At 45.3% G+C, this 27685-nt stretch overlaps 1 protein-coding gene across 1 annotated transcript; it reads right to left on the reverse strand.

Annotated features, from left to right (window-relative positions):
- Positions 1–1596: 1596 nt before the first annotated feature.
- On the reverse strand, positions 1597–26736 carry RHOA (ras homolog family member A). Its single transcript, XM_032698833.1, has 5 exons — positions 26619–26736; positions 8851–9008; positions 5954–6074; positions 3707–3837; positions 1597–2867 (listed from the first exon to the last, which is right to left on the reverse strand). The coding sequence occupies exons 2-5, from the start codon at positions 9004–9006 to the stop codon at positions 2694–2696; spliced, it is 582 nt and encodes a 193-aa protein (XP_032554724.1). The 5' UTR covers positions 9007–9008; positions 26619–26736; the 3' UTR covers positions 1597–2693.
- Positions 26737–27685: the final 949 nt, after the last annotated feature.

Below are 27685 nucleotides of genomic sequence, written 5' to 3' on the forward strand. Positions count from 1 at the left end.
AGATGGGCTCAAGGGACACCTTTTGAGGTGTGTGACAAGTGATGGTTGTCCTACAAGGTCAGAAAACTGCTGTTTAACAGCAGTGAGGAATCACAAAGGCCACAAAACCACACCTTCTGGCCTCCTGCTTACATCATCTCCCCAGTTCAGGCGATGAACTCCCTCCCCTGCTCAGGGGGCTGGCACTCCCAGCTTTTCCCCTGCCCCTTGCCAGCCTGGATCACTCTGCACAAGTGCCAAGCTCTCATTTCCCAGGTCAGGTCTGGCCGTCTGTCTCCTCAGCTTGGTTTCATCCAGAAAAAACGTGGCTTCCAGAGGTGACAGATATGGCAGGAACCTAAAGGGAGCCAGGCTGCCAGACCTCGAAGGCAGATGGTGCTGGAGGTCAGCAAGAGCTTAAAATTGGGATAACAGTCCCTGCTGGGTGGAAGTGCATCCACAGATACACAGTTGGCTCTGAGGAGCAGGCCTGACTCCAGGCCCCTGAAGAGCTGCTCTGTAACTGTGACCACAGCAAATTGCAACCCTGTTGTCCTGCAAGACTGAAAAGCCCCGGTTTTGTTCAACTGCAACACCCCCCAAAAAAAGGGAACTGCAAGTGAGTAACTAAACTTGTCAGCAGAGCAGCGAATGAAATCCTCCCAGGCAGCCCCCGCTGCAGCTGTGAACTTCCTGCTCTGTTCAGCCCAGTCACCCACGGGGGGAGGACAAACACCCAGGAGAGGAAGGAGGGAAGGGTGGGGCAGGTGACACCATCGGGCTGGCCAGAGGCTCACTCTGGGTGTTTGTGGCTGTGCAGGGAGCACAAGGACCAGAGGTACTGGGCACTCCTATGGCTGGGTCTGTGTCTCCTTTGCTGCAGGAAAAGGAATCAGGAACACTGTCCAAAAAAGAGAAAAAAGTGACATGGGTGTTTTGTAGGCCATTATGGGATGCAGCCAGGTGCTCACTGACATGGGCTGTCATCAGCAATTGGACTCCCTCCTGCTCAGCCCAGCGTGGAGGCTCTTGGCTCAGCAGCAGCTGCTGTAAATCCCAGTGTGAGTGTAGAGATGCCCGCTGCTGTTCCCTGTCACTTCTCCCCCAGGAGCAGCACAATCTGCTCTCCAGCCTGGGTACAGCACAGGGCCTACACTTTGAGCCCAGCCCTTGCTGCAGCACTCCAAGGCATCCCTCATGGAACAGCCCAGCAAACACCACCTTGCCAACCGCCTGCAAACCATCACATGCTCCCACAGCAACACTGCTCCTCCCTTCCTCCTGCACAGTCTCCTCCTGCTCCTCTAGTCTTGTGCTCAGGACCAACAAATTCAGCTCAACTGATGGCCTCTCATCTGGTCTGAGTATCAAAAGCTCCTGGGAAGCTTTACTGCTCACTGCAGGGGCCAGGTGAGATACTCCACCTCTGCTCTGCTGCAGCACTCGGAAACCACCATGAGCAGCGGATGGCATCACTTGCTGGGAAACAAAAATGAGTATTAAAGCACTTGCAACTGCTCAGTGGATCCTCTCACAGCTGTATCAAAAATGGTATTTCTGATTCAGGCTGTCAGATGCTGGGCCAAAAACCCAAAGTGAGGAATACAGACACCAGGATACAGGGAGCTTAGAAAACTGCCTTTATTCTATTAGTTCTTGGAAAAATGAAAATACAGAAAGAGTTTAGTTGGCTGCAGAACAGCAAGAAGTTCACAGGTTAGGAGTCTGATCACTACATGGTAACCAAACTTACACAAAAAGTTTCTTTTTTTTTTTTTTTTTAAAGTTTTGAAACTGGGTCCAGCAATGAATTTAAGGCAACTGAACAGTTCAGAAGCTTTGAGTGTGAGCAGGCTCTTTTCTCATCCCTACATCACGTCATGGAAAAAACTCCTCCTGGGTGTGCAGACCACTCAAATCATTCGAATGGGTCAGACTCTTACAAATGAACGGGGAAGAGGATCAGCTGCTTTCCATCGGACTTTATTTTCAAATACAGTTTCTTAAAAAACCCAGAACACCTTAACGCAGAGGTTACAAGTAACAGTATTAGGAAATCCAATTATACAAAAAATACTACATCTAAGCTGGGGTAAATAGATTTATTTTTGGTAACATACATTTAAACTGGCACTAATTACACAGTAACTAAAAGGTAACTAACATGAAACCACAGAACCCTCACTTTTCCTTAGCTGAATGGGACTTGGTCATTTCAGAGTGATCACATTTTCAAACTCATGTTTTTACACCACCTTGCCATGAAAATCAGATCTTCCTAAATGTGATAGCACTGAAGCTACGCTCGATTCCATACAGCCTTGTAACTGTTGTACTCAATTAGAATAGGACGTTAGTTATAAAGTAGTTACAGACCAATCCTCTGTGTTGACAGCTTTTTCTCTTTCTAGAGAGAAGAAAGAAGATAGAGAATTGTCTTCAATTAGCGCCTGGCATATCCTGTGAGTGCAGAAAAGGTTTGTTAGAGGAATGTTGAGGTTAACCTTGGGTGCACAGATGAATTTGATGCAGATTGTTATAAAAATCATGGTTGGCTTCTAAATACTGGTAGCAAGATGACTCGATTTTTAAATCTCTTAAGTAAATTATAGATAATGAAAAAGGCCAGTAATCATACACTAAGATTAATAAACAGCACTTCAAAATTACTCAAGTGCAGGGTGCTGCTTTGGCCATCTTCCTCTGGCCACGCTTTATAAGAGAAGGCACCCGGACTTTTTCTTGCCACGCCGGGCTTGCAAAGCAGCTCTAGTGGCCATTTCAAACACCTCCCTCACACCGTCTTTGGTCTTTGCCGAACACTCCATGTACCCGAATGCACCAATGCGGTTTGCCATATCCCGGCCTTCCTCGGGCTTGACAGGCTCCTGAAACAGCACAAAACCAGCAGGTGAGGTCAATCCAAACCCACACCGATCCTCCTTTTCCCACCCAGCTTCCCAACAAATGCAAAGGAATTTCTGGATTCAATGCACATAATTAACTGGATAGTTAAGAATCCGATGCCTGAGGACATGATCAGGTTTCTGACACCTCTAAGCCTGAAGGCTGCAAGACCCTTTGCAACTTGAGCAAATGATTGCTTATTTCTGAGGAAACATTTATGCAATTCTTCACTACAACTGCAAAAAACCCTATGAAAAAATCCCAAAATTAATGCCTCAGTCTTTGTATAAGAACCTCAAATATTATGCTACAGGAGCAAAAATTCCAGGACAGAGCAGAATATCTGCAGTCCCATTACCAAGCTGGGGGTTTCAGGCTCAATCTGAAAATGAAACCTAGTGATAGGCTCAGGAATGAGCTACAGCACCTGCAGTTATCACCTCGGAACACCCACCAATAAAACCATTTCCTTTCACATCCTGAACACACCAAATAAAGAACAGCTCCAGAGTGCCTGCTCTGATGTGCTGATCATCTCCTAATTAATTCCTTTCTACCTCAGGGATCCAGCTCTGCAGCAGAGAGCAGCTGACTGTGAGTAACCCCATACAGCCATTCTCATTGCTGAGGATGCCTTCTCTAAAAATTACATCTCCAAATAGGAAAAAAGAGACACTCAGTTAAAGGCAATAGATACTCGTGGTGTCTGCCATGGGCAGGTGTTGATCACACAGCCCACAGCAGCTGACAGCCAGCTGTGGGTGCCTGCTACAACCACCACACATCTTCCCTTTATTGTAAGACTCCCAAAGGAACCTGCCTGCTTCATTTTGGCCAGCTCTCGTCTTGTGTGCTCGTCATTCCTCAGGTCCTTCTTGTTTCCTACCAAGATGATAGGCACGTTGGGGCAGAAATGCTTCACCTCTGGGGTCCATTTCTCTGGGATGTTTTCTGAAAGAAATAAATAGAAGTATGACTGTACTAAAACCCACTTCTGGGGAGTTTTAGTTTAAAGCTTTTACCTGAGTGGTTGTATCTTGCTAATCCACACCAATGCCCTTTTTTTTTTAACTCTAACAGCAAATAGACTGTTCTGGTATTGCCAAAAAAACCAAGCCTTTCTGTGGTAATTTGAAGGCTGAAGGGCACGTAACCTCTTGGCTTCTCTACATCTCTCAGTAGATACCTGGCAAGGGTTAGCATAGAGGCTGCAAAGAACAGCATGCAGAAGAATTCTGAAGTAGAAAGTTATGGAATATTTTGCTTCAAGAGAAACATTTTATTCATCTCCAGAAGCTAAAGATGGGTGCAACACTGAAGCCTAAGTTTTAACTTCACTTTTTATAAAGCAACATCAAACAACCGCTTCCAACTCTGCCATTAACTGTAGCAGAAATGCTCCACACACTAATTAAAGATATACAAACCCAAATGCTTTGTGTAACTCATTTCCAATCTGCCATTTCTCCCTACCTGTAGCAAATGAATTTGTGCTCATATACAAGAAACCTTCTCCTCCTCCTCCTCACGGCCCTCCATGACTTTATTTTTTTAATGGAAGGATGATTTAAGGGCTTTTGAAAGCAAAACCTTGATAAATTGTATAGAACAGGAAGTGCTGAACAGCCCCAAACATCTGGCTTTGCTTTCAGAAGCTCTCAGACATTTGAGATTCACCTGTGGATGTATCTGCAGGCTGTGTAACCCCATTTTATCTTCATGAAATTCCATTCAGCTTTTGAACAGACATTCACTATTATGTATTATGGTATATTTTCTTGCTTGAAAGAACAACTTAAGGATTTTGAAGCCAATTTTTGCTCTACAGCCAAATCATCAATTCTGCAGCTGCACCTGCAGTGCTCAGGTGTGCTGGCCTTTAGATACTGCACAGCTGAAAAGCTCTTCACTGCTCCCAGGGACCCTGGGATATTGGTGAGCAGGAAGGGAGGAGAGGAAAGAAAATTTTTACAGAAACTTACTTCTTTGAAAAAATGCTACCACCATGTATTTGTTTAGCAGACTACACTGGACGGATGGAGTAATCACCATTTTAAAGGGACAGAAATCAAAGTTCCAGAGATGCTGAGTCTTAGAAATGAGAGTATCTCTATCTCCTGCTCCTTATCCTCTTCAAAAACATCTTTGCAAGATCAAGTACATCAACATCTACAAATTAGATTTATATATCAATCAGTGAAGACTTGGACTGCACACAGAAGAGGTGCCCATCAAATACACACTTTTGAAATGTATTGTTTTTAGAGCTCAGAAGTCATAAATCAGGCAACTCTTCTCTTTTCTCCAACACAAGCAGATGGAAATCTCCATCTCTTGAAAGCAGACTAGGAGAGTGTAAATCTCCAGTGCCTGATCATTTCCACCCATGAGAGCCCCCTCCAGTGCAGCATTAGCCCATGTTTTTAACTCACGAAACAAAGAGCGAAAACCCCGGGGTTATTTGGGACCGATAACTCACAGCTTGAACAAATGGGGGAGTAAGGGGCAGGGAGGGTGGAAGGAAAGAAAACACAAAGCTAGTTCTCCCACATAGAAAGAAAGTTACTCCATTTTCCTGGATACAGTGTGGTCTTGAGTGTGTAAGAACCTACAGCTTCCAAAGAGAAATTAAAAAAAGAAGTAAAATTAAAACCTGGGAGGGCCATGCCCCTCAGTGGTCCCCTTCTGTACTCACAGGGCTCCTGGACACAGCAGAGTGTAGCTGCAGCCTTTGTGTGCTGGGGGTCCCCAAGGCAGCCCCTCCAAGGGACAGGCACACAGCTGGGCTGGGGTGCTGACCTAGGGGAGCTGCCCCCTGCTAAGAGTGGCTCAAATTAGGCAGCAGAGCCCTGGCAAACACAGAGTGTGCTGTGGCTCTCGTGACCCTCAGTGCTGCTGAAGAACACAGGTTCCTTTAAGGTCCTATGTCTGACAACTGTACACTCAAACCAGCCCCAATTCTGGAACTAGGAAAGCTCTCAAGTGAAAATATATTCTACAGCATGATTTCCAAGGGGAATACAGTGATACAGAGAAGTGGTTCCAACTCAGTGAGTGATCTACTTACCTAAACTATCAGGACTATCAATTGAAAAACACATAAGTATAACATCAGTATCTGGATAAGAAAGCGGTCTAAGTCGATCATAATCTTCCTGTCCTGCTGTATCCCACAAAGCCAACTCAACCTGCAAAATAAACATAAGGAGTTAGTCAGATCACCAGGGATGTTCTGATTCAGAAGCCATTTACCAAACAGCAGTGGATAAAATATTTCAGTCAACGCCACTCAAAAGGAGGAGACTATGGGACGAACCGCTTTGACAGGAGAAATGTGAGGAATTTTACATTCTCTAACCCCAAAAATCAATTTATTGCAGCTTATGAGATTTTTCTTTATATCCATGACCAGTGTCAATTCTTTGAACGGATGTTAAAGCTATCAGCAGAAAAGCAAGACAGAAGAATCAAAGTGAATCAGCTCCAAAGGGCTGGTAATCTCTGACAAGCATCCTGGAAACACCAGTTTGCAGTGAAAGTGGACTAAGTATATACTTTTTAGGATTATGCACATTTTCAATGGGTTACAGCTGGAACCTGTAGTGACTAAGAAATGTTAAGATTGTACTTATTTGTGCACAAATTCATTACAACTCCATCACAGCAGAAATGTACACTTGTAATTTGCTTTGAAACAAACCTGATTTGTGTGCAAAGCTTCTGGTTACTAAGAAGAAAGTACAGTACCTAATGTTCTGAATATTTCCACTTATGCTAGAGCCTGGGGAGAACACACCCACCATAGGATTGTTTAAAACTATAGAAGGAATTAGCCAACATTTAATCCAGGAAATTTAAAAACTATAATCAAGCTCTTGAGGCATACTCTAGCTTGAGATTCTCCGATGAGTCTGCCTTCGCAAAGGAGTGGGTTCCTTCTTGTTTAAACTCTTATGTTCAAAAACTCCAGGAAAAAAGTCCACAGCAGCTCAGATAAAGACAGATGGGCAGAACTGGAACACAAATGTGAGCCTGAATGTGCAATGCAACTGTTTAGTTAAATTGTGAAGAGACAAAGCCTTAAGTTGCGCACATATACAAAAATAACCTTCTGTACTTCTGTCAGAAACACTCCTCCTCTCAGAGTCACTTCTGCACTTGCAGAAGTGAATTCTGTGGCAAATGTTTATATTTTCTAGAGAGCTGTCTGTTGAGGGTTCCCTCTCATGACACTGGAATCGTTTCCTTTGCTCTACCTAAAAAAACACATCTCCTTTTTGTCTTCATGTGACTTCCGGACATTTCTGGTAATGCTCTTCTAGGAAAACAGAGGTAAGTGGCTGGCAAACAGAACAGGCTTAAGCACTGCTCTCCTATAAACCTCTGTAATCAAGTTTTCTGAAGACAAAGTCCTTGGATAAAATATATCCTCTAGTTACAAAAATAAAATCAGCTGACACTGCTCAAGCTGCTCATGCAATTTTTCTTTAGCTACCGGCTGCATATAGGCATGACTGCTGATAGGGCATGACTCCCTGTTCACTCATTCAGAGATGCAGAGATTCAGGCAGAAGGGAATGAGGAAGTTTGATTCAGTGATAAGAGAGAAATGGATCTCATACATGTTTTAAACAATACTCCTTAGAGTCTAAGATACAATATAGAAACTGTAGAAACTGTCACTTGGGGAAAAAGACATGTTCTAACATTAGTCTAAAAGTAAATTTTCTTTTACCAATTTATATTATGGGAGAGATAAGATCAGCTAGCATGAACTATCAAGACTAAACCCACAAGAAACCCATCCCTGTAACAGCAGGAAATCAAATGTAACATAAAGCCCCAAACTAGCCCAAAAAACTTTTTTGCTCCAATGAGGATCAAAACTGAGCAGTTTCAATCCATCAGTCACTGCATCTGAACTAGAATGGACTGAAAGATGTTCTGGCTGTACCTGAACCCAGAGCAAAGGCACATGTCACAGCAAGAGAGGACACAGGGAAGCTCAGCAGCAATCCTGCCACACGCCTGACCTGCAGATCCACGGCACCGAGTCAGCTCTGTGTGGTTACGGGAACAAAACAGACACAGGCTGTGGCTGCCTGAGAGGGTTTGGAAATAGCTGAGCTTTCAAGGTGCAAACTTTCTGCTTTGTGTGCTTCCAGAGTATCCTGGAAAGTGACAATTTTACACATCACCCAGCACCTTGCTGACGTAAGTGCAGAAGGCAACCCACCCAGGGATCAGAGAGCAGCCTGGCAGCTGCCTCTTGGAGCAGGTGTCTGGCATGTCTCCTTGTTGGTAAACAAAAGGACTCGAGAGCTCCACAAATTGAAAACCAATTTTCAAAATATTTAAAACTAAAATGAAATATTTTAATGATTAATTTACTGAAGTACAAACTAAAGATGAAGCTCAGTGAGCCCTGGGTATGCCTGGCTGCTAAGAATTGTGCAGGACAGATGATGTTGATGTACACTACAAATATCAACCACCTTTGAAGCCTGTCAGTCTTCTGTTCTCAAAAGGATCCTGCACGTTGCCAGGAGTGGGCATAAAATAAAAGACTCTCCAGGAGTTAGTCTTTGTTAATCCAGGTAGGTCCCTATCAAAGGAGGGACTCCATTCCAAAAGCCAGTAGCCCTGGGTTCTCAGCATGTCTTTGAATTGCTCCATCCCCTCCCACCTGCTGCAACACTCTACTTGGACTAACTATGTGACTTTTAGAACCTCATTTTGTGTAAGGTTAGAAGCAGGTTGTTAAACACACATTGGATACGAGCAGGTTCTAGCAAGGCAAATATTTTTTTCCACAGGAACATGCTTAATATTGAAAAATACATTTACAGCATAAGAACTACTCACACGTACTTATTAAACAACTCATTAAAGAAGCACGGAGATCTCCACGCTATTCTGAACAAACACAAGTTCATTCTGGCTCTTACAGAGGGGTTCACATACCTGCTTTCCATCCACTTCAATATCTGCTACGTAGTTTTCAAAGACGGTGGGAACATAAACTTCAGGGAACTGGTCTTTGCTAAATACAATCAACAGACAGGTCTTTCCACAGGCACCATCTCCCACTATAACCAGCTTTTTTCGAATGGCTGCCATAGCTGAAAAACAAAACGACAACTTATTAATTCAACCGCTACAGCTTTTCACTGAGATGCTGCTAATAATTAATAACCACTAAGTTTTCAGTTAATGAGAACTTTTAAATCCGCTCTACATGTCTGTCAGAGATGCAGACAGGTATTTCGAGTGAGTTCAAATTCCCATCCTTTTAAGAAAAAACATTCCCCAGAACTTGTCAACACACTGATAAGCCACCAGGTGCAAAAATAATAGAAAGGAGAGGAGATGGGTCTGGTTAACCATTTATTGATCTGTTCTAAAGGTTAAGAGAGGAACACCCAGAGAAAGCGAGTGAGTGAGCAGCACTGTCTGAGAGCACCTTCTCAAAAGTGTATTCCAGGCACTCAAATATGAGATGCTTCGATTCAAGGGCAGGAACCTCTTCTTGTCACACTGAGTTGCCTTAACTACAAAGTGCCAGTCAGCTGGACTGAGGAGCACCTGCTGCCACGTCAGAGCACCAACAGCAGGATCTTGAGGCAGCCAGCCCGTTCCTCAGATTCCAACCACCACACTGCAAAGGATTTGGGCAGGGCACATCTCACTCCTCAACCCACTTTCCCATTGCTGCTACCAGGTTAATCCAGCCTGCTACCAGCTTGCAGTAAGTAAAGGGGGGACACAGAAGGGGAGACCCCTGTGATGCTCCACACAGATCTCTGCTGTGCAATGGGTCAATTTGTACATCCATAACCTGCTCACAAGCAACTTTGACCTTTAGAAGATAGTATGGAAGCTTTAAAGGTTTAAGGAAAGCCAAGAGTCAGGGTGAGACTGAAGGGGATTTTTGTGTTGGATCTGGTAAATCAAACAAAACCAGCACTATATATGTGCCTGCTCTCTTCTTTCTTTTCTCCAGGCACTTACTTGTGACCAATGCTGGAACAAGCCAGAGATTTAGGGAGTGGCCTGGCTACAAGGGACTGGAATGAGGACAGAACCATAACTACTTTCTTCTCCATAACATAAAGGCACTCCGGGGGAAGCCGCTTAGTCATCCTGTGAAGCTTCCTGGAAATGGAGCAAACAGCAACGCCACCACAATACCTATGACTGCATGACCAAAACACCACAGAGAGAGCACCCCTGTGAGTTAACTTTTGCCATGACAAATCCAGAACAAAGTTTATGAGCATGACTAGGGCTGCTGGCGAGGAGGGAGGGGCTCAAAGAAGCACAGAAGAGATTTAAAGGACACAGCAAAAACATATTCCCCTTTCCAGCTCTTCTCTTGCCTTATGAAATTAAGTGAAAAGGTAGAACTACCCATCTAAAAGCAACCTTTAGTACTGGTATATGGTGAAGAAGCAGTGGATTTTACAGAGATTCTGTACTTCTGCTTCAGGTGCAAACAGAGAAGGACCATTTCAGCCCATCAGGCAGCAAGGGCTCAAGGATTTGTAGAGCATAGCTTTGCCAGACACCACTGCTCAAGAGATCCAAATCTATCTCTAAAGTGAGATTCTTTCACCTTGTGAATATATATGTACACAAGTTCAAGTTATTTACTCTGGGGATTTGGGGTTATTTTTACATTTGTGGAAGGTTTTAAATGATCCAAGCTTTAAAAAGGTGGGTTTTTTTCAGTGGTTCTAGATGGGTTTGTATACTTTCTAGCAGTGGTAGTATTTGAATTTTACAGAACTGGAAATCATCTGTCCTCTGTACCACGTCAAGATCAACTACTTACAAGTTCTACCTAACATCAGCTTTGGCTTATCTGCTCTTCAAGTCCTACAAAACCCCTGAAGCCGTCTACTCTTGTGCTCCACAATATTTAATAGCAGAAAACTTCCCCCAATAGTACCCTCAACCTTCTTTGATGTAATGTAAGCACATTACTGTTTATCCTATTTGTCACGGCCACTGCAGAATAGATTATTCCCTTTCCCCAGTGCAGTTGAGAATATGTGTCTTCATTTAGTCTTCTCTTCAGGCAAAACAATTCCAGTTTATTCAAGCCTTCTCTGTAAATCGTATTTCTTAGACCTTCCCGTTGCTCCCTTCTGGGCAGAGTCCAATTGGTACAAACGTACCCAAGGGTGGAGCCCAAAAGCTGAATCCAGTATTTCTCCTAGGGCTGTATGAACAGTGCCCAGAGCTGAAGGATTATTTCACTGATCTTTCAGGATACCCTGCTGCTTAAACACCAATCTGGAAGCGTATGACTTTTTCTTCCTTCCTCCCTTCCTCAGAAGACAGCACTGTTGATACATCCGGGTTTTAATTCCTGATAAATCCCAGATCTTTTTTCATCTGGACAGCTATACAGTAAATAGTCCTCTATTCACACAGCTGAATATTCCAGTGTCAGGCTTTTATTTATCCTTCCGCTGATTGATGTTTTATTCTACCTCCAGGTCCTAGCTCTGTCCTCCAGCTTAATCACAGTCTGTCAGATGCAAGTTTAATAATCATGATTCCCAGATAATTATCTAGGCCATTGATGAAACCACCCTGGAGACAAAGTAGGCGGATGATGGAATGGGATAACCTGTCCTTCCTTGGTATCCTCCCTCTCTCTCTCCTCTGTGCCAGCAGCTGGGGCTCTGGCCTGTGATCACTTGTGTCACCTGCAATAGCACTTGGGGTAGGTGACCTTTTTGGCATCACCTGTGGATAACTGTATTTTTCAATGGATTATCAGATCAACTCTTCCTTTATCTTCCTCTAAATACTTCCGTCACTCAGATTATTTTTTAAGTGCTCCTTGCCAGTTCAATCTCATTTTATGCTGTGGCCTTCTACATACTTATGCCTCAGGTCTACGAGGAAACTACAATTCTGTTAAAAAAAAAAAAATCATTATCATCTAATGTATTGCTTTCTACAAATCCTTCCCTATAAAAGCTTGAAAAATTTATGTATATATATATAAATTTATTTCAGCAGCTTTATTTTATCTCCTCAATATCTTTTTCCTGAGAAAAGCTTATCATGAAACTCTCCCTGCCTGAATGCTTCCTGAGATCCGTTGACATCATTCTGACCCAAGATGCCCTTCAGCAGTGTTTGCTCAACCACTTCCTTCCCACTGCTCAGGACCCGCCCCATGAGACTCTCCCCTGCTCACAGTCTTATGTGCAGGACAGTCCTCAGGGCATCTCAAACCTGCTGAGCAGTCCCCTCCATCCAGCACAGTGAAAAACTAGGGAATTAAAATTCCCTCATTGCCAGCTTCTGGAGGATCCTTCTGGACAGTCACAAAAAGCCTCAACCACCTCTTTTGTTTTTTTTTTTGGTGACTATGGCATCCTCATCTTTTTTATTTTAGTTTCACCTTTGAGAGCACTACCCCAGAAGAATTCCTTCTGGAACAAGTGTGTTGTATAAAATTCAATTCAGGATGCAAAGATCATCACTTATAACCTCAAATTTTCAGAAACAGCCCAGATTATAAATGCTGGGTAGACACAGATGCCTCAGGATGTCAGGTCTGATCACTAGATAGACCCCTGATCCACCTCAGAAGGAAGTCACCAAACACCACAACCATGTCTTCCTTCCTGACGTTATCAAAGAACCACAGAATGGTTTGGGTTGGAAGAGACCTTCACCATCATCTCGTTCCAACCCCCCTGTCATGGGCAGGGACACCTTCTACTGGAACAGGTTGCTCCAAGCTCTGTCCAACCTGGCCTTGAACACTTCCAGGGATGGGGCAGCCACAACTTCCTTGGGCAACCTGTGCCAGGGCCTCACCACCCTCACAGGGAAGAATTTCTTCCCAACCTCTAATCTAACCCAACCCTGCTCTGTCAGTTCAAAGCAGTTATCCCTTGTCCTATCACTACATGCCCCTGCCAGAAGTTCCCTTTCCAGCTCTCTTGTAGCCCCTTTAGGTACCAGAAGATGCTCTAAGGTCTTCTCAGAGCCTTCTCCTCTCCAGGACGAACAGCCTCAACTCCCTCAGCCTGTTTCCAGCCCTCTGATCATCCTGTCCCTCCTCTGGACCTGCTCCAACAGGTCCACATCCTTCCTGGAGGTGCTGGGGCCCCAGAGCTGGATGCAGCACTGCAGGTGGGGTCCCATCAGAGCAGAGCAGAGAGGCAGGATTAGCCCCCTCATCCCGCTGCTCACGCTGCTTTTGACGCAGCCCAGGACACGTTTGGTTTTCTGGGCTGTGAGTGCACATTGCTGGGTCATGTTGAGCTTCTTGTCAACCAACACCCCCAAGTCCTTCTCCTCAGGGCTGTTCTCAATCTGTTCATCCCCCAGCCCCAACCCAGGTGCAGGGCCTTGCCCTTGGCCTGAACTTCACTAATTTAACCACATTACTGGTTACAAACTTTACAGCTTTATGGTACCTCAAGTTTCTTCTCTCTGGTGAGGGTGAACTCTTATTGGCTGCCAGAACACCACACTTCACTTCTACTGAACCTGCTCAGGGATGGACACTGCTGGTGAGCCTGCAACCAGCTTTCTTCTCATGACAAATTCATCTTGTCTGGACCACTGAAAGTGTCTGTGTATGGAAACCGGTCTACTGGTGCCACAATGTCCCAAATCCCCACGTGTGGTCCTCAGATTTTAGCAGCTATCTGGCCATGGCAACAGCAGCCCGTCATTCATGCATTAACACATTTACAGTAATAATTTCCTAATTTAGAGGATTCAGCGTGCAGATCAGCATCTTTCAGCTGGTTATTTTTAGATAAAATAAATACATTCCTCTCCAGTGGGCAGCTGTAAGGGATTGTCGGGTCTGGTAAAGATTCAGAAAAACAACATCTTGGTAGTACAATAGAGAAAAAAATTGATTGTTAGAACGGAGCTACGTCTTAGCGGTGCGTATCACAAGGACAACATTAAGAGCATTCACAGCAGTAGGGTCTTTCTGCTGCATTTTGACATGCCCTGATTTTCTTAATCAAGTATTCTGAAACATGGAAATACATCAAATTTGTACGAGCAGCGTGTGGGAATCAAAGCACTTTTCTGGGCTGAAGAGTTTAAGATGTCCATTACACACAATTTAGTATTTGCTGCAGCCCAGTCTGTCACCAGTGAGCGTGTGTCTACATTTAAAGCTAAAAAACCTAAGAGGATGTAACAAATAGACCAAATCCAAGCTACTACTACCCCACTGTAACTGAACACAAGTGCTACACATTCATCCTTTTACACAACACGTAGAGCAGGGAGAGACCAATAAATCCAGAAAGCTGCTGGAACTGCATCACTGATCATGCATACAGAACATTGAGCAAGAAATGTTCTATCTCAATTAGTGTAGCAGAATGGCTGCAATGATCTTCTAGGAGAATCTGTGCTGTCTTCTGCAGCAAGACAAGAGATCTGAAATTTTTCCTACTCTTAAATGAACCACTCCTCCCACCTTTGCATTTATAGGATTCTCAAAACCAGCTAGTCTGCTAGATCCAAAGTGGAAACTCTCACAATGTGACTCAAGTGACTCATCTGAATGGAAGACATTCAATTCTGACATTTCCTCAACCTAGGCCAGTGTCTTTCACAGGTATTACAGGAGTTTTAGCCATCATTTACTCAATCCCACCAACATCACAGGAGGTTACAACACAAGGAGCTCCTGTTTGCCGAGTTGCCACACTAATATCCTTGTTACATTAGGCTGCTGTTTCTAAGGGCAGTAACACTCCCAGACTTCTGCAGCATAAAGCCCTGCTTGTTAAGGGAATCTACTCCAGAAGTACTCCAGAAGAATTAGAAGTGGGAAAAATATTTTTTTCCTGTGTTTTAAATGTACTCCCCCCCAAGTATTACTGTTCACTGCAAGGGAATTTGCCTCTTCAGCATGCTATTTATTTTTCCAAAAAACAACTTTTCCAGTGCCTCCTCTCCTGCAAATCCCAAGGCCACACAGCATGAGTGAGGATTGTGGGCACTGCTGACATTCTGAAGTTGGATAAGCTGCCAGGTTTGTCTATCTCACTATGGATCTCATCCTGGAGAAAGTAATTAATGGAAGAAACAGCCCTTTACCATCACATAGATATCATGACTAGATTTAATTTCAATTACTAGTTAACTACTACCAACTTTATACTGCCTGCTATACCACATGGGCAGATCCCTTGTATAATGCAGAATTTTGTCCAAAAAAAGTACCCAGTAGAAGCAGTTCAGCAGGACCATTAAGGATGTTTCTGATGCTGGGGTAGGGGAAACATCCTTTAAATCCCTTCCCACCTAATATTTCTGAAGTCCTTAAAACCAGAACGTTGGAAGGCAAAGGTTTTGAAATCTTAGAAAGGCTGCCTTGCTGCTGACTCCTCCACACAGCACTTACAGAGTTTGCTGCCAAGTGAATTACAGCCTGGCACTCTTCTCGCTTGCTTCATTTCCCCTTCATTCCCTCAGCCCTGCCCTGGGAGGGACCAGAAGACAAAACACTGCTCAAGTGTCCCCCACCCTGACCAGTCAGGCCCTGCCCTCTACCTACCACACCGGAGAACTGCCCCTTCACCAGCACCTGAACTGCCTTGGCACCAGCACCTGGATTTACTCTTAAAATAGACTCACTTTTGTTCAAGTCTGAGGGGAATGAGGAAAGATTTTCCCCAGAGACTCCAGTGATGAAGAGTGGGTAAGCAGGTTTTTCTCATAGTTTTCTTCTGGCCATCTAGCAAGATCCAGCATCAAAACTGAGAACTACCAAAGCAGTTTGGAGCTCAAAGCAGATCAGCCCAGAGGCAAACAGGTCTGCTTTTAGGGCAGTGTGTACAGCCAGTGAAGAAAAAGACTGAACATGGAGCATCTCACTGAGTGAAATGGTCCAAAGACCATGATCAGGAAATGGGGAGGGGACAGGCAAACAGGACAGGAGGGGACAGGAGGAAGATGGCAGAAGGGCGTAACAGCTCAAATCCACCCTCCCCTAGAGCAGAATCCAGGATTCCCACATCTCCTAACACGGGGCAAGAGTCTCAACCTTCTCCATGGAAGTCCCTATGGAAAATGTCAGCAACTATACACTTTGTAATTCTTTTTCACCACTGCACTTCTCATTAGTGAAAACATGTATAAACAGCTGTCAGAAACATTGCAGCTTGCTGCTGAAATGCTAATCCTGCTACCTTAAATCAGCTTCTTTGAGCATATGCAAGCCTATATGTGCTGTCATGCCTTTTCTTTCCCACATAACCAGCACAGGATGGCCATGCTCTTACACAGCAATAGTTGTGAAGTAAAGGAAAGTAGGACCCCAATTCACCTCTTAGAAAAGGTGCCAAACAGGGAGCAAACAGCCTTGGGACTGTAACAAGAGTAAGAAAAAAAAAATTAAAGAAAAAGGTGACTCAATCACACCAAGGAGTCAGATACAACCCATGTTTCTGCTACAGGGTTCCTAAAGGATCCTGGAAGAAGTACACACCCCAAAACATTCTGCAAGTGACCACTTATTTATTGTTCTGAACTCATCTGTACAGCTGCACTGACAGTAAACCCAGACACACTCTGTGCTCAGAGTGATCTGCCCTTTTGACACCATGTACAACCTGAAATCAAGCACTACTGGGGTGGAAATACAGCTCAATTACAACCCACTGGAATACAAACACTAAAAACATGAATGCAGTCTTTGCTATTGAGGAGACAGTCAACACAGTTTATTGCAATAATTGAGATTTTCTTAATTCTGTGCAAGTTTGCCTGTGAACACTTGCACTCATAACCAAAAAGCCACGCTATTTAAAGCGTTGCTAACAAGGCCTTTGGGAAACAACTATATTTATATTCCTTACTGCAGCCAGCACATAAAGCAGTTTGACAGTACTGCAAAATAGACCTATTTCTAACTACAGCACTATGTGGGAGCAGTTGGTGAGAAAAAGCTATCTGCTGGGGTTTTTTTGGACAGTTACATATGAAATTCAACACTTCCAAAAAGTCCCAAAGCTGGCAAATAACAGGGCAGGCTACTGATGTTGCACGTTAAAATGTAATCCACAGAGAAATGGAAATTTTCTGTTTTAAGACTGAAGCACAATTGAAAAACTGACATAGAAGGACGGTGTAGTATCCAAGAGGATTAAATACTGAACAGGGGAAGGTCCTTGGACAGGGCAGGCTGAGTGCTTTCTGCTAGCAGTTCATTCAGACCGTGTGTTAACCAGGCTCAAGTCTGGCAAATTTTACTAGTCTGGAAAAAGTGCCTTGCAAACAGAGCTGTGCATTTCCAGAGCCAGCTTTAAATCGGGAGCAGTGCAGCTGTGTTCACCCCCATCTGATGAACCTCCCCAGGTCTCAGCTAACTCCACAAATAACCAGCTCAAGCCTCTTCATACCACATCACCAGAACTGGGAGCAGTGTCAGCTTAACTGCATTAGGTCTTCGCAACATCGGTTGCCAGCCCCAGTGAACCCTTAATGACTGATTAATTTTATACTGTCATTACAAGTTATCAAAAAATATAAAATACATGTTTCATAGGCACAGGCATACAATGCATCTCCGTTCAGCACACTGTGTTGTTCATGCTGCCTCTGCAGTGCCTGGGATGGGGCAGGAGATTGATTCCACATCCAGCACAAAGCCTGCCAGTGCAACGTTTTGGAGGAAACCTGAATCACCTGTCAGCACTAGATCTGTGGTGAGTGTCATGTGGACACAGTACGTCTAATCCGAGATATCATGTGAAGTCTCAAAGCAGGATTCATCCTATCAGGTTGCAGCCTTTGCCCTTGCTTTCCTCTTCAGGATAAATCTGTACGACAACACTCAACTCACCTCCCTCTCAGAGAAGAACATTGCTTTGGATTCTAGTAAATTTCCTTGATTTTTAATCACCACAGGGAAGAGCAAAACAGTGCTTTGCTCTCCTGCCCTGTACAGCCCACCTGCCCCTGCTTTATGGGAACGATGCCCCAGCACCATCAAACTGGTGGGAACACACAAACTATCTTTTGTTACAACACACAAACCACGATCTGTGCAACCTTCTACACCCAGCACTGCGTCCCATAAGCAGCTCCAACACAGACACTGACCACTGGACCAACTTGTCCTTGCAGCTAAACTTATCATTTCCTACACCTAGAGGCTCACAGACCATCCCTTGCTACAGGTCTGCACACATACAGGAATGGGTATATTGAACTGGAGCATTCTGGATGACCTTAGGGTTGGATTCCTATGCAAAAGGAAAAGAGGAAAAACGAAGGAGAAGCTTCCCCCTCCATGCTCTCCAGCCATTTTCAGCTCAGGAGCTTCTTGGGTCAGATGTGGTTCCCATGAATCTGGTAACCTCAAACAGATTTCTCTTCCATGAGCTTGTCCAGACTCCCTTTGAACCCATGTAAACTTCCAGTACACACAATATCCTGTTGGAGGGAGTTCCCACAGCTTAATTACACATTGTGTGTAAAGCCACTTCCTTCAAATTCAAGATTGTCCCTATTAGTTGCTTTTACTGCCTCCTAACTCTGAAATGGAAAAAGAATGAACATTTACCTCACTCACCCTCTTCCTGCTGCTCACGCAACACACTTTCCAGACTGCAGCATCCTAATACAGAGCTGGTTATTTTTTTTTTTAAATTACCTTTACACCTTTGACAGTAGTTACTGTCTGCTCCCAGCACAAGGAGTAACAAAGTGGTAGAGGTGTCACAGTGAAGTGCTTCAGCCGGGAGGGCTCTTGAAAGCCCAGCAGCACAGCTCTGTGTACCTGCCCATCCCTTCTCCATCCCACCCCCAAACACCCCTGGGCTGCTGCAGCAGCTCCAGGAGCGGGAGCCTGGAGGGACACCCCTGTTTTGACAAGGTGTGCTGTTAAATCCATTTATGCTGTATCAGAGAACCACACCCTGAGCTGCGTTTCAAGTGCAAACAAGCCACAGCTTGGCCATTCCCTGGTACACGTTTCACTTGGTGCATTAACTCAAGTGCAGACTACCTTGACTCTAAAACAGAAGTAACAGAGAATCCCGGACCAAGCTCCTGCTCCAGCAGTTGGTTACATCTTCTACATCACGATGAGGTTTTACTTGTCACTTTCTCATTTCTTCAATCTCTGTGAACTTCCCATTATTGGCATTTTGCATTTTCTCCAGGTGACCACTAAGAAATACGACCCAAGAGCCCAAATCCTTCATGTTCTCACCAGACACAGACTTACTTGAGCCTTCACTTGCCTTTTACAGCTGTCCTCTTTCTACTAAATTTAATATGAACCATATTGATTTTGCTCTCGCTTAGTTTCTCACTGATAATGACGTGCAATTACTGTCAAGTGCTAACCAAAGGCTAAGATGAACACTTGCACTTAGGAACCAAACTAAAACAATTAAAAACCAATTGTTTCTATTTCCCCCACTCCAGGTTGAGTGACATTGCCTTAATTCTTTCCTGAACGCTTTGTTACTTATTCCATTATTGTGCCTGGGATTGATGTCTTAGTCTGATGGGATTAAAATCATTAAGCTTGTCCTACTTCTCTTTATTATTACTGCATATTAGCATTCTTTCAAACTCAAACTGTGGCAGTATGTAAAGAACTTTCTGGAAAAAAAAGTTACATAAACCCCCTCCATTCTCAGGCCTGAGATCTTCAGAGCTGAGATATATCTCAAAACAGAGGTGTCAATTACCACCATTAGGTGTGCAGTATAATTCAACCTTTTTTTTTTTTTTAACTTAATGAGATAATCAAAATACCTGATTACAGGGAAGTTCCCTGTGTATAGATAAATAACTGCCAAAAGGTAGGAAACTGGACAGAAAGAAATGCTCAGCACACTAAGAAAATCACCCGTGGAACCTGCACAGCTTGACATTCATAAATGACCTGAAAAAGTGAGGAAAAATAGCAATACAACAAAATTTACTGATGATGTCAAGATTTACAGGCAGTAAAGGCAAGGGCTTAGTGTGATGAATTTCAGAACCTTAACAGGCTCTGTGCCTGAGCAATAAAATTTGAAATAGATAAATGTGAAGTGATACGCAAGGTAAAAACCAAATTCAACTTCCTATGTGAAATTATGGACTGGGAGCTGATCACTGTAACCCAAGGACAGTATTTTAAGGTTATAGAGTTAACTCCTTTAAAATACAAGCTCAATACTCTGAAGTGCTACAATTTTTGTTTAAGACTCCAGTATTAAGAACTAGGAAAAAGCAACTAAAACAGATATCTTTAACATGATGTAGGACTCACGCCTGCATTTTCTGCCTGTGTGCAGCTGTGATCCTGCCCGTGTCAAAAGGCTGTACAGGAACTGGAAATGACTCAGAGCAGAGCACACGGATGATTAAACTACATAACAGTGACCATATGAGGAACAACTATGGCAGAACTGGGAAAAAAAAAACTGGAAGAGACACGACCAAGGAAGAAAATGACCAAACACTGTGCTAAGATCCTAAGGAGGGGTGAGGAAACAAGGGGCCTGAAACAAGGACAAGGGCACAGGGGATGAGCCAGGTTGGAAGCAAAGGCAGGCCCAGCAGGACACATGGCAAGGCCTTGTTGTTTCTACCACATTTCAACTTTTTAGATTCCATAATTTCTTAGTCATCAGCTTCTCTTTGAGCTCCCTTTTCCTCCCAGTTACTTTCCATGATTTTGAGTTTCTGTTTTCTATTTTCTACATTCAGTTTTTGCTTTTCTCCTATTTCATCTGTAGGGCTTTCTTGCATTGTTTTTTAAGCGTGAACAAAACAGATGCCTTCATTTCCTTTCCAAGCCAGGTTATTTAATTCACATTCAACACTTGATGGGGGAAAAACAGCACAAAAGAAGGTTCCTGAAAAATCTTTTTAAAGCATGTTTAAGCCAAAATTGTTAGAAACTAGAACAGCAATATGGGCAAGCAAAACTCTCTTTTAACATTGTCACCGTGCATCCTGTTTTGCTAACACCAAACTTAGCAAGGCCCTCCTGATCTACTACAAGTTGTTCTGAACTATCTGCAAAGTTCACTTCACACTGTTCACCTCTCTATTGTTATATAATTAGTAAATTAACACTATTTCACAACCCAAGGAAGAAGCCTAATTTGAGCATTTCTCCCCTGCCTTACTCTACCACGCCAAGTCCCTCTCCAAGGCTGAAGGCAAAGTTTGGATTACAGGGGCAGGAAGCAGGATTTTGTCCTCAGGATCTGTGGCTGCCATTGCTGTCCTTCCACCCTCACTTCACACTCTTGCTACTTTGCCCCTGACTACATCTTTGCTATCTGCAGGCACGGGGACTTAAGAGAGCACTTCTCTTATGCAATACCGAGTCCCAAGATTACTTGGCACAAAATGAGATTAGGGCTTAATATTGAGGTAATTATAGTAGATCTCTGGATTTCCACGTGTGTGCAATCTGCAAAAAGCTTTGCATTTGGGCCAGTTTTTTCTTGGAAGTCCTCTCTTCCCAGACACCTCCAGCATGTCAGATGGGATGTGGGGCACCACACACCGAACAAGGCAGGTTCTGCTTGGGTGAGGTGGCTCCGTCTCCCGCTGCCCCACGGCAGGCAGCAAAGCACATATGGACAAGAAAAACTAACACTAACTCTTCTAGACAACCATCTTCTTGTACCCACAGCTGACACTCACCTGTGTCCTTTCTCTTCTCCCACCACAAGATATCTGCTGCAACTGCACAGGCTCAGATCAAACACCCAACAAGCCCAGCACCCTGCCCGACACATGCAGGGATCTCAGATGACCGAGTAAAAGAAGGAACAAACACACTGATGCCTCTGAAAGTGTATTTTCTCAGTTTCCAGTTTGGGAGGGTTATTTTTTTTTTTAATTCTCTGGGTGCAACAGCCCCTTTGACAGCATTTTCTCCTGTGATTTCATCTGTTGGGTTCTGAAGCCACGTAAATCGTTGTCATTCAGAGCACTCTGTGGCGCTGCATTCTGCGGTCTCAGCGCAGACTGAGGGAGAGGCACCATCGGTTTTGATCTAGACCAGACTGTGCTCAGTCATGTCTTTGCCAAGCTGAAGAGTTCGAATCTTTTTAAGCATCCCTTGTATGGAATCCATTCCTTATCTCTGATCACTTTTTTTCAGCCTCATCTTTGCTTTTGCAGTTGCAATGTATCTCAAAGTGCATCTTCCTTTGTGCCAACCCACTGTAATCGGCGTGCTGAGAACTGAGAGCCGTGATGCTATCCCCCTGTTTTCCTTTTTTATTCCTTTCCCAAAGCCTCTCACACTTGCTCATATGATCACTGTTGAACATTAAACTTGCATTTTCACAGAATTATGACAAGCTCTTCCTTTTAAGTGGCAATAATTAACTTTCACCCCATCAGTGCATAAACAAATTAAGATTTCCCCCCTCCCCCTTGTATTTATCTGGAACAAATTTAATTTGACATTTTGCTGCCTGTAATTCATGTCAGAAGGACAAGCTGCAATTCTTCCTAGCCAGCTCTTGTTGTTTCTTCCCTTTCTACTCAACACCTTTCTCACCAGAACATTTATGAGTATGCTGAGCAGTAGAGGTGTAACACACATCCCTGTTCTTCTCTTGCCCCAAACTTCCCTTCTCTGTCCTTGTTGAGTCATTTAAAACCTCCAACAGATATAACCTGCACTGTTTCCTTTGCAAAAGTCACACCAGCTTTCTCCTACTGTAAGTTGTTAGTCCATCTGGTTACTTCTTTTTATCATTTATTTTTTAAAAAGGCATTGAACTCTGTGATATCCTGCTGAACTGTCTTTAAGAACTGCTACCATGTAAATCATCTTCTATTTCTCTGGCTTCAAGGTATTAAGTGAGAAGTTACACAGCGTAATTAATAATTTGGTCATTTCAGGCCCAAGTTTCCTTTGGAACCCTTGGGCGAGCACCATCTGGTCTTGGCATCTTGTAACTGTATTTATCACTTTGCTCTAAAAATTACTTTGCTGACAATTCAAGCACAGACAGATCTCCCAATGAGTCCTGTTCCCCATAAAGAGAATTTCTGGCATAGGAACCTCTTTGGACTCCTGGACTCCTCCACGGGAAACAGGAACACACATAAGTCATCTAACTTTCTACTCATGCCTTCATCATCAAATATTTCTTTCACTCCTTCACTCCAGCACCCTTCTGCTTCTGATGTACTTGGAAAATGTTTTTTTGGGGTTTTTTTGCCATTAGTATGACATTGCTCAGAGTCTCTCTGGCAGGTCCTTGTATTTTTCATTTGACTTGCCAGAGTTCACGTTTTTATTTACTTTTCTGGTCAACTTCATGACTTAAAACTTTCTGAAGGCTGTACTCTTATTTCTAATACTTTCTTTATCCCAAACTGCATGCTCATTCTCATCTGTCAACATTCCACAGTGTAATTTAAAATCTTCCCAAAAATATTTTCAATTTCAAGCGCAGAAGCCTGGTTCTGCTGTGGTTTACATGGAACCCAGCCTTTCCAAACAGCTCCTGGACTGAGGTTCAAAAAATGAGCCAATTCACTTGGTCAGTACCAAGTCAAGATCCCACTGTAAGATGGCCTTCTCACCTCCCACAGTTGCAACAGAGCAGACAGGAGGTGAAGAATAAAGAGCCTCCAGGTGTGAAATATAAGAAAAACGAAATGTTAGCAAAGAATGCAAACAGAGATAACTGGTACTTGGAGAGCTGCTGGTTCTTTCAAACCCCTGACACAGGCAAGGATAACTTTCATTAAAACTGTGAAGATGAGGAGGAATCACTGTGTACACTTTCAAACCCCTGACACAGGTAAGGATAACTTTCATTAAAACTGTGAAGATGAGGAGGAATCACTGTGTACACATCCACACTGGTGACCTGCTCCAAATGTGACAGTTCAGGCCAGGTGAGACAGAACTATTTGTGGTTGTAAAGCACTGCTAATTAACTGAGCAAAGAGATTGAATTGAGCCCTGTTTCTGATTAAAAAACAACAATAAAAAAGCAAGCAGAAAATCCACAACTGTCAGAGCCTGAGGAAAGCAAAACCTCATATTTGTTGTGGGTGTACTGCCCAATTCCACTGGGTATATTTGTGACTTTCCATCTGTTCCTTTTACCAGGGACCCTGGTCATGAAGGATGGTCAGGGAAAGACAGCAAACCTTCTCCTCATTAGTTTAATTAGATGATTCACTTAGGAAGGACTGGCTGTTAGTTGTGTGGATGGCAAATATCTTAATTAAAAGGTGGTCTATGGATACCTTAGTTATTTTACAGTCTCAAATGTTCTTCCCAAGCGAAAACATGGTGATAGTAAAAGGACAGAAGAGACTATGGACAATGCAGTGTTGTCCTACCAACTCCAATTAAGCTTTTGGTACTTTTATTCAGTCCAGAATGTGATAATAAAGGCCAGAAAGCACCCAGACACCTGGCACTGGTGTAAAAGCAGCAATAACTTAACCAGTGTACCACAGACAGTCTTTTAGGATATTTGTGCTTATTTTTGAGATGATCTCAAAAGTAATATGCAACTACTTCTTTCCATTTAGCTACTCAGCTATTCACAGTAGGAGAGGAATCCCATCAGCAGGCAAGGAGCAGAGGATTTCCATCCAGGTGTGTGCAGGTGCATGGCTGTACCCTGGGAGGGAAGGTCAGCTGCCATTTGGTGCATTTATTTGTTCTGCATCAGAGGGTTTCACCCCTTACTACGTGTTTACTGGGACAGAGTCACGGAGCTACTGTGAAAAAACACAAGCAAAGACGATGAACGTTCCAAGCCCCCTCCATAATATCAAACTGCTTTTTATCTGGAATTTGCTTATCTGAAGAGCCATCACCAGCCCTACATCCTAGTGGCAGTTAGGATCATTTAGGATGTTTTTACTGTCAATTCCTGGCTCAGAGAACTCCCCGCCTCTGGCGCTCGGGCTGCTGTGGCACCGAGCCAGAGCGTGAGCTTGGAGAACCAGGAGGGAGAACATGAGAGCTGCTCAGCTGAGCTCTGCTGTGACTGAGTTTATTTTGCCCCTCGTGTGAAGGTGCATTTATGTCTTGAGAAACTTTAAAAAAAACCCAACAACAAAACCCCCCGTGTATTCTAGTGTTAAATGACACAAATCACCCATTCAAGTTAATTTATGTCAAGCGTTTATGCTGAACACGCTGTTAAACAGTCCAGTGAACTAATTAAAGTGAAATAAGGCTAATGGCAGTTTTTCTTTTTTTAAACATGCAGCCTCGGTCCAAATCAGAGCCCGAATTAGACTGCATATCTGAGAGAAGAGAAATGTCAGTGCTGTGTGACTGGAGACCTGGGTAAGGCCAGAATAGGGCAGGAGGAAGGCACACAGATGAGAAGAGCATTAGAAGAGCCTTCAACAGAAAGCAAATATTTTCACAAATAATCTTTTCAGAGTGGGAGAGACTTTATATTTCCATACTGGGAAAAAAATCCCCAAATAAAGCCATTGGAGAATGTAACACTTTCAGTCACAAACAACACTTAGGGCACGTAAACCTAACTTTTGAGATTTTTGAGAGGATAAAAGTTTGCTTCTAGAAGAAGCAGGCCATTTCAAAGTCACACAGATGGCAGAGTTGTTACCTAGTTAAAGCTCTGGGGTTAAAAAAAAAAGCAACAACAAACATAACATTCCCTAGGTAGGTCTTAGGGTTTAGTTTTCTGCAAATCCTGTATCACACAGAGAAAGGGTGGGTGGGAACCACTACTCATGAAGAGTTCCCTACAACAAACAGGTGAACTGCACCAGAGAGAAACAAAAGCTGGATATGAGACAGCAACTAAAAACAAACAAACCTCCCTTCCAGACACCTCGCAGGACAGACTTAAAGGGATATCAAAGTAGTCGTGGTATCATTTGAGTGGGAACAATACTTTGTCCTGAGCCTCTGTAATGACTTTAACTCTGCAAATCTCTATGAGAAGTTTTTGGGTCATTTTTTCAGACTGAAACGCAACCGAAGTGGTCTCGAAGTTCCTCTCGCCCCTTGGCACGCACGGTCCGGGCAGGTTGTAGTTTAAGGCCGGGCAGTTTCAGGACCCCGACTGTGCCAAAACCCGCCGGGCGCTCCCCGGCACACCCGCCCCGGCAGAAAACCACCCCCCAAACTTTGCCGTCTCGCTCCGGAGGGGGATTCCTCCCCGAGCTACAAGTTGCACCCCGCACAACCCCCGAGCAGCCCCTTCCGCAGGGACCCCCGGGCGGGACCCCGGGGCGACCCCCGGGGCGGGCGGGGCGCGGCCCCGCGGCGGTGACGTCACGCCCCGGGCCGCCCCTCACCGGGACACCCCCGGTGCCGCCCGTGTCACCGCGCGGGGGCCGCGCCGCCCCCGCCTCGCCCCGCACCGCCCACGGCCGGGCGGCGGCACCGAGACCCGGGCGGGGCGCGGGCGGCTCCGCCGGGGGAGCCCCGGGGCCGCGCCCCTCCGTCTCCTCCCCTCCCCCGCTCCCGCCGCCCGGAAAAGGCCCCGTTACCGGGCCCCGGCAACTCGCGGAGGGGCCGCCCCCGCCCTCCCTCCCTCCCTTTTGTGCGCGGTGGTGGCGGCGAGAGGCCCGGCCGGGCCCGGCCGCCCCCGCCCGCAAGGCCGCGGGCTGCCGGCGGGGGCGGGCGGGCCCCACCCGGCGGCGGCAGCGGCGGCGGGAAGGGAGAAGAGAAGCCGGCGAGCCGCCCTCACGCCGTTCCCGTCCGGCGCGGAGCCCCCCAGTACCTGCGGCCTGCGCTGGTCCGGCTCCCGCCGCCTCCTGCTCCACAGGCCCAAGCGCGAGCGGCGGCGGCGGCGGAAACGGGCGGGGCGGGGCGGGCCGTGCGCGCTCCCGGCTCCGCGCGCCGCGCGCGCCCCCGCCCGGCCGGCTCGGCCCCGCCCGGCCCGCGCGCGCCTGCCCCGCCCCCGGCCACTCGCGGGCCAATCGGCGGCGGCCGCGCGCGGGGCATGCCGGGAAGGGGCGCTATAAAAGCCCCGGTGCTATTTACGCCGCGCGGGTTTGGGGTGTGGCGGGGGCTGAGTGGGGACGTGCATGAGGAGTTCTGAGCACTCGGCGGCGGGGATTCGTGTAACAGTGCCTCGTTTGCCTACAGTTCGCTCAGTTCCCTGTTTTCTTCTAGTAGATTCCCACCTCGAGTGCTGTGCCCAGCTCTGGGTCCTCCAGTTCGGGAGGGACGCTGAGGTGCTGGAGCGGGTCCAGGCAAGGGCAGCAGAGCTGGTGAGGAGTCTGGAGCACAAGTCCTGTGAGGAGCGGCTGAGGGAGCTGGTGGTGTTCAGCTTGGAGAGAAGGAGGCTCAGGACTGACCTTATCATTCTGCAGCTCCGTGAAAGGAAGTTGTAGACAGGTTGGGATTGACCTTTTTCTCCCAGGCAGCTGGTGATAGAACAAGAGGACACAGTCTTAAACTGTGCCACGGGAGGTTTGGGTTGGACATTAGGAAGAATTTCTTCACAGAAAGGGTGATTATTGGAATGGCTGCCCAAGGAGATGGTGGAGTTGCCATTCCTGGAGGTGCTTAGGAAACACTGGATGTGGCACTTAATGCTGTGTTGATTTGGTGTTTGGTCATAGGTTGGACTCGATAATGTCAGAGGTCTTTTCCAACATAACTGACTCTCTGGAAGACATACATGGAGTTGTATCACTGTGCTCCATTTGCCTGTGGGCCTTTCAGTTCCCTCCTGCTTCCAGTGGAGCCAGTGAGCTGTGCTGTTGACAGACACTGGGCAGAGCAGTTGGAGCTGGAGGAAGCCAGGGAGCTCACAGGCAGTGTAGGAAGGGGCTGGAAGGG

Source organism: Chiroxiphia lanceolata, chromosome 11, assembly GCF_009829145.1.
Source record: "Chiroxiphia lanceolata isolate bChiLan1 chromosome 11, bChiLan1.pri, whole genome shotgun sequence".
Classification (NCBI taxonomy): Eukaryota; Metazoa; Chordata; class Aves; order Passeriformes; family Pipridae; genus Chiroxiphia; species Chiroxiphia lanceolata.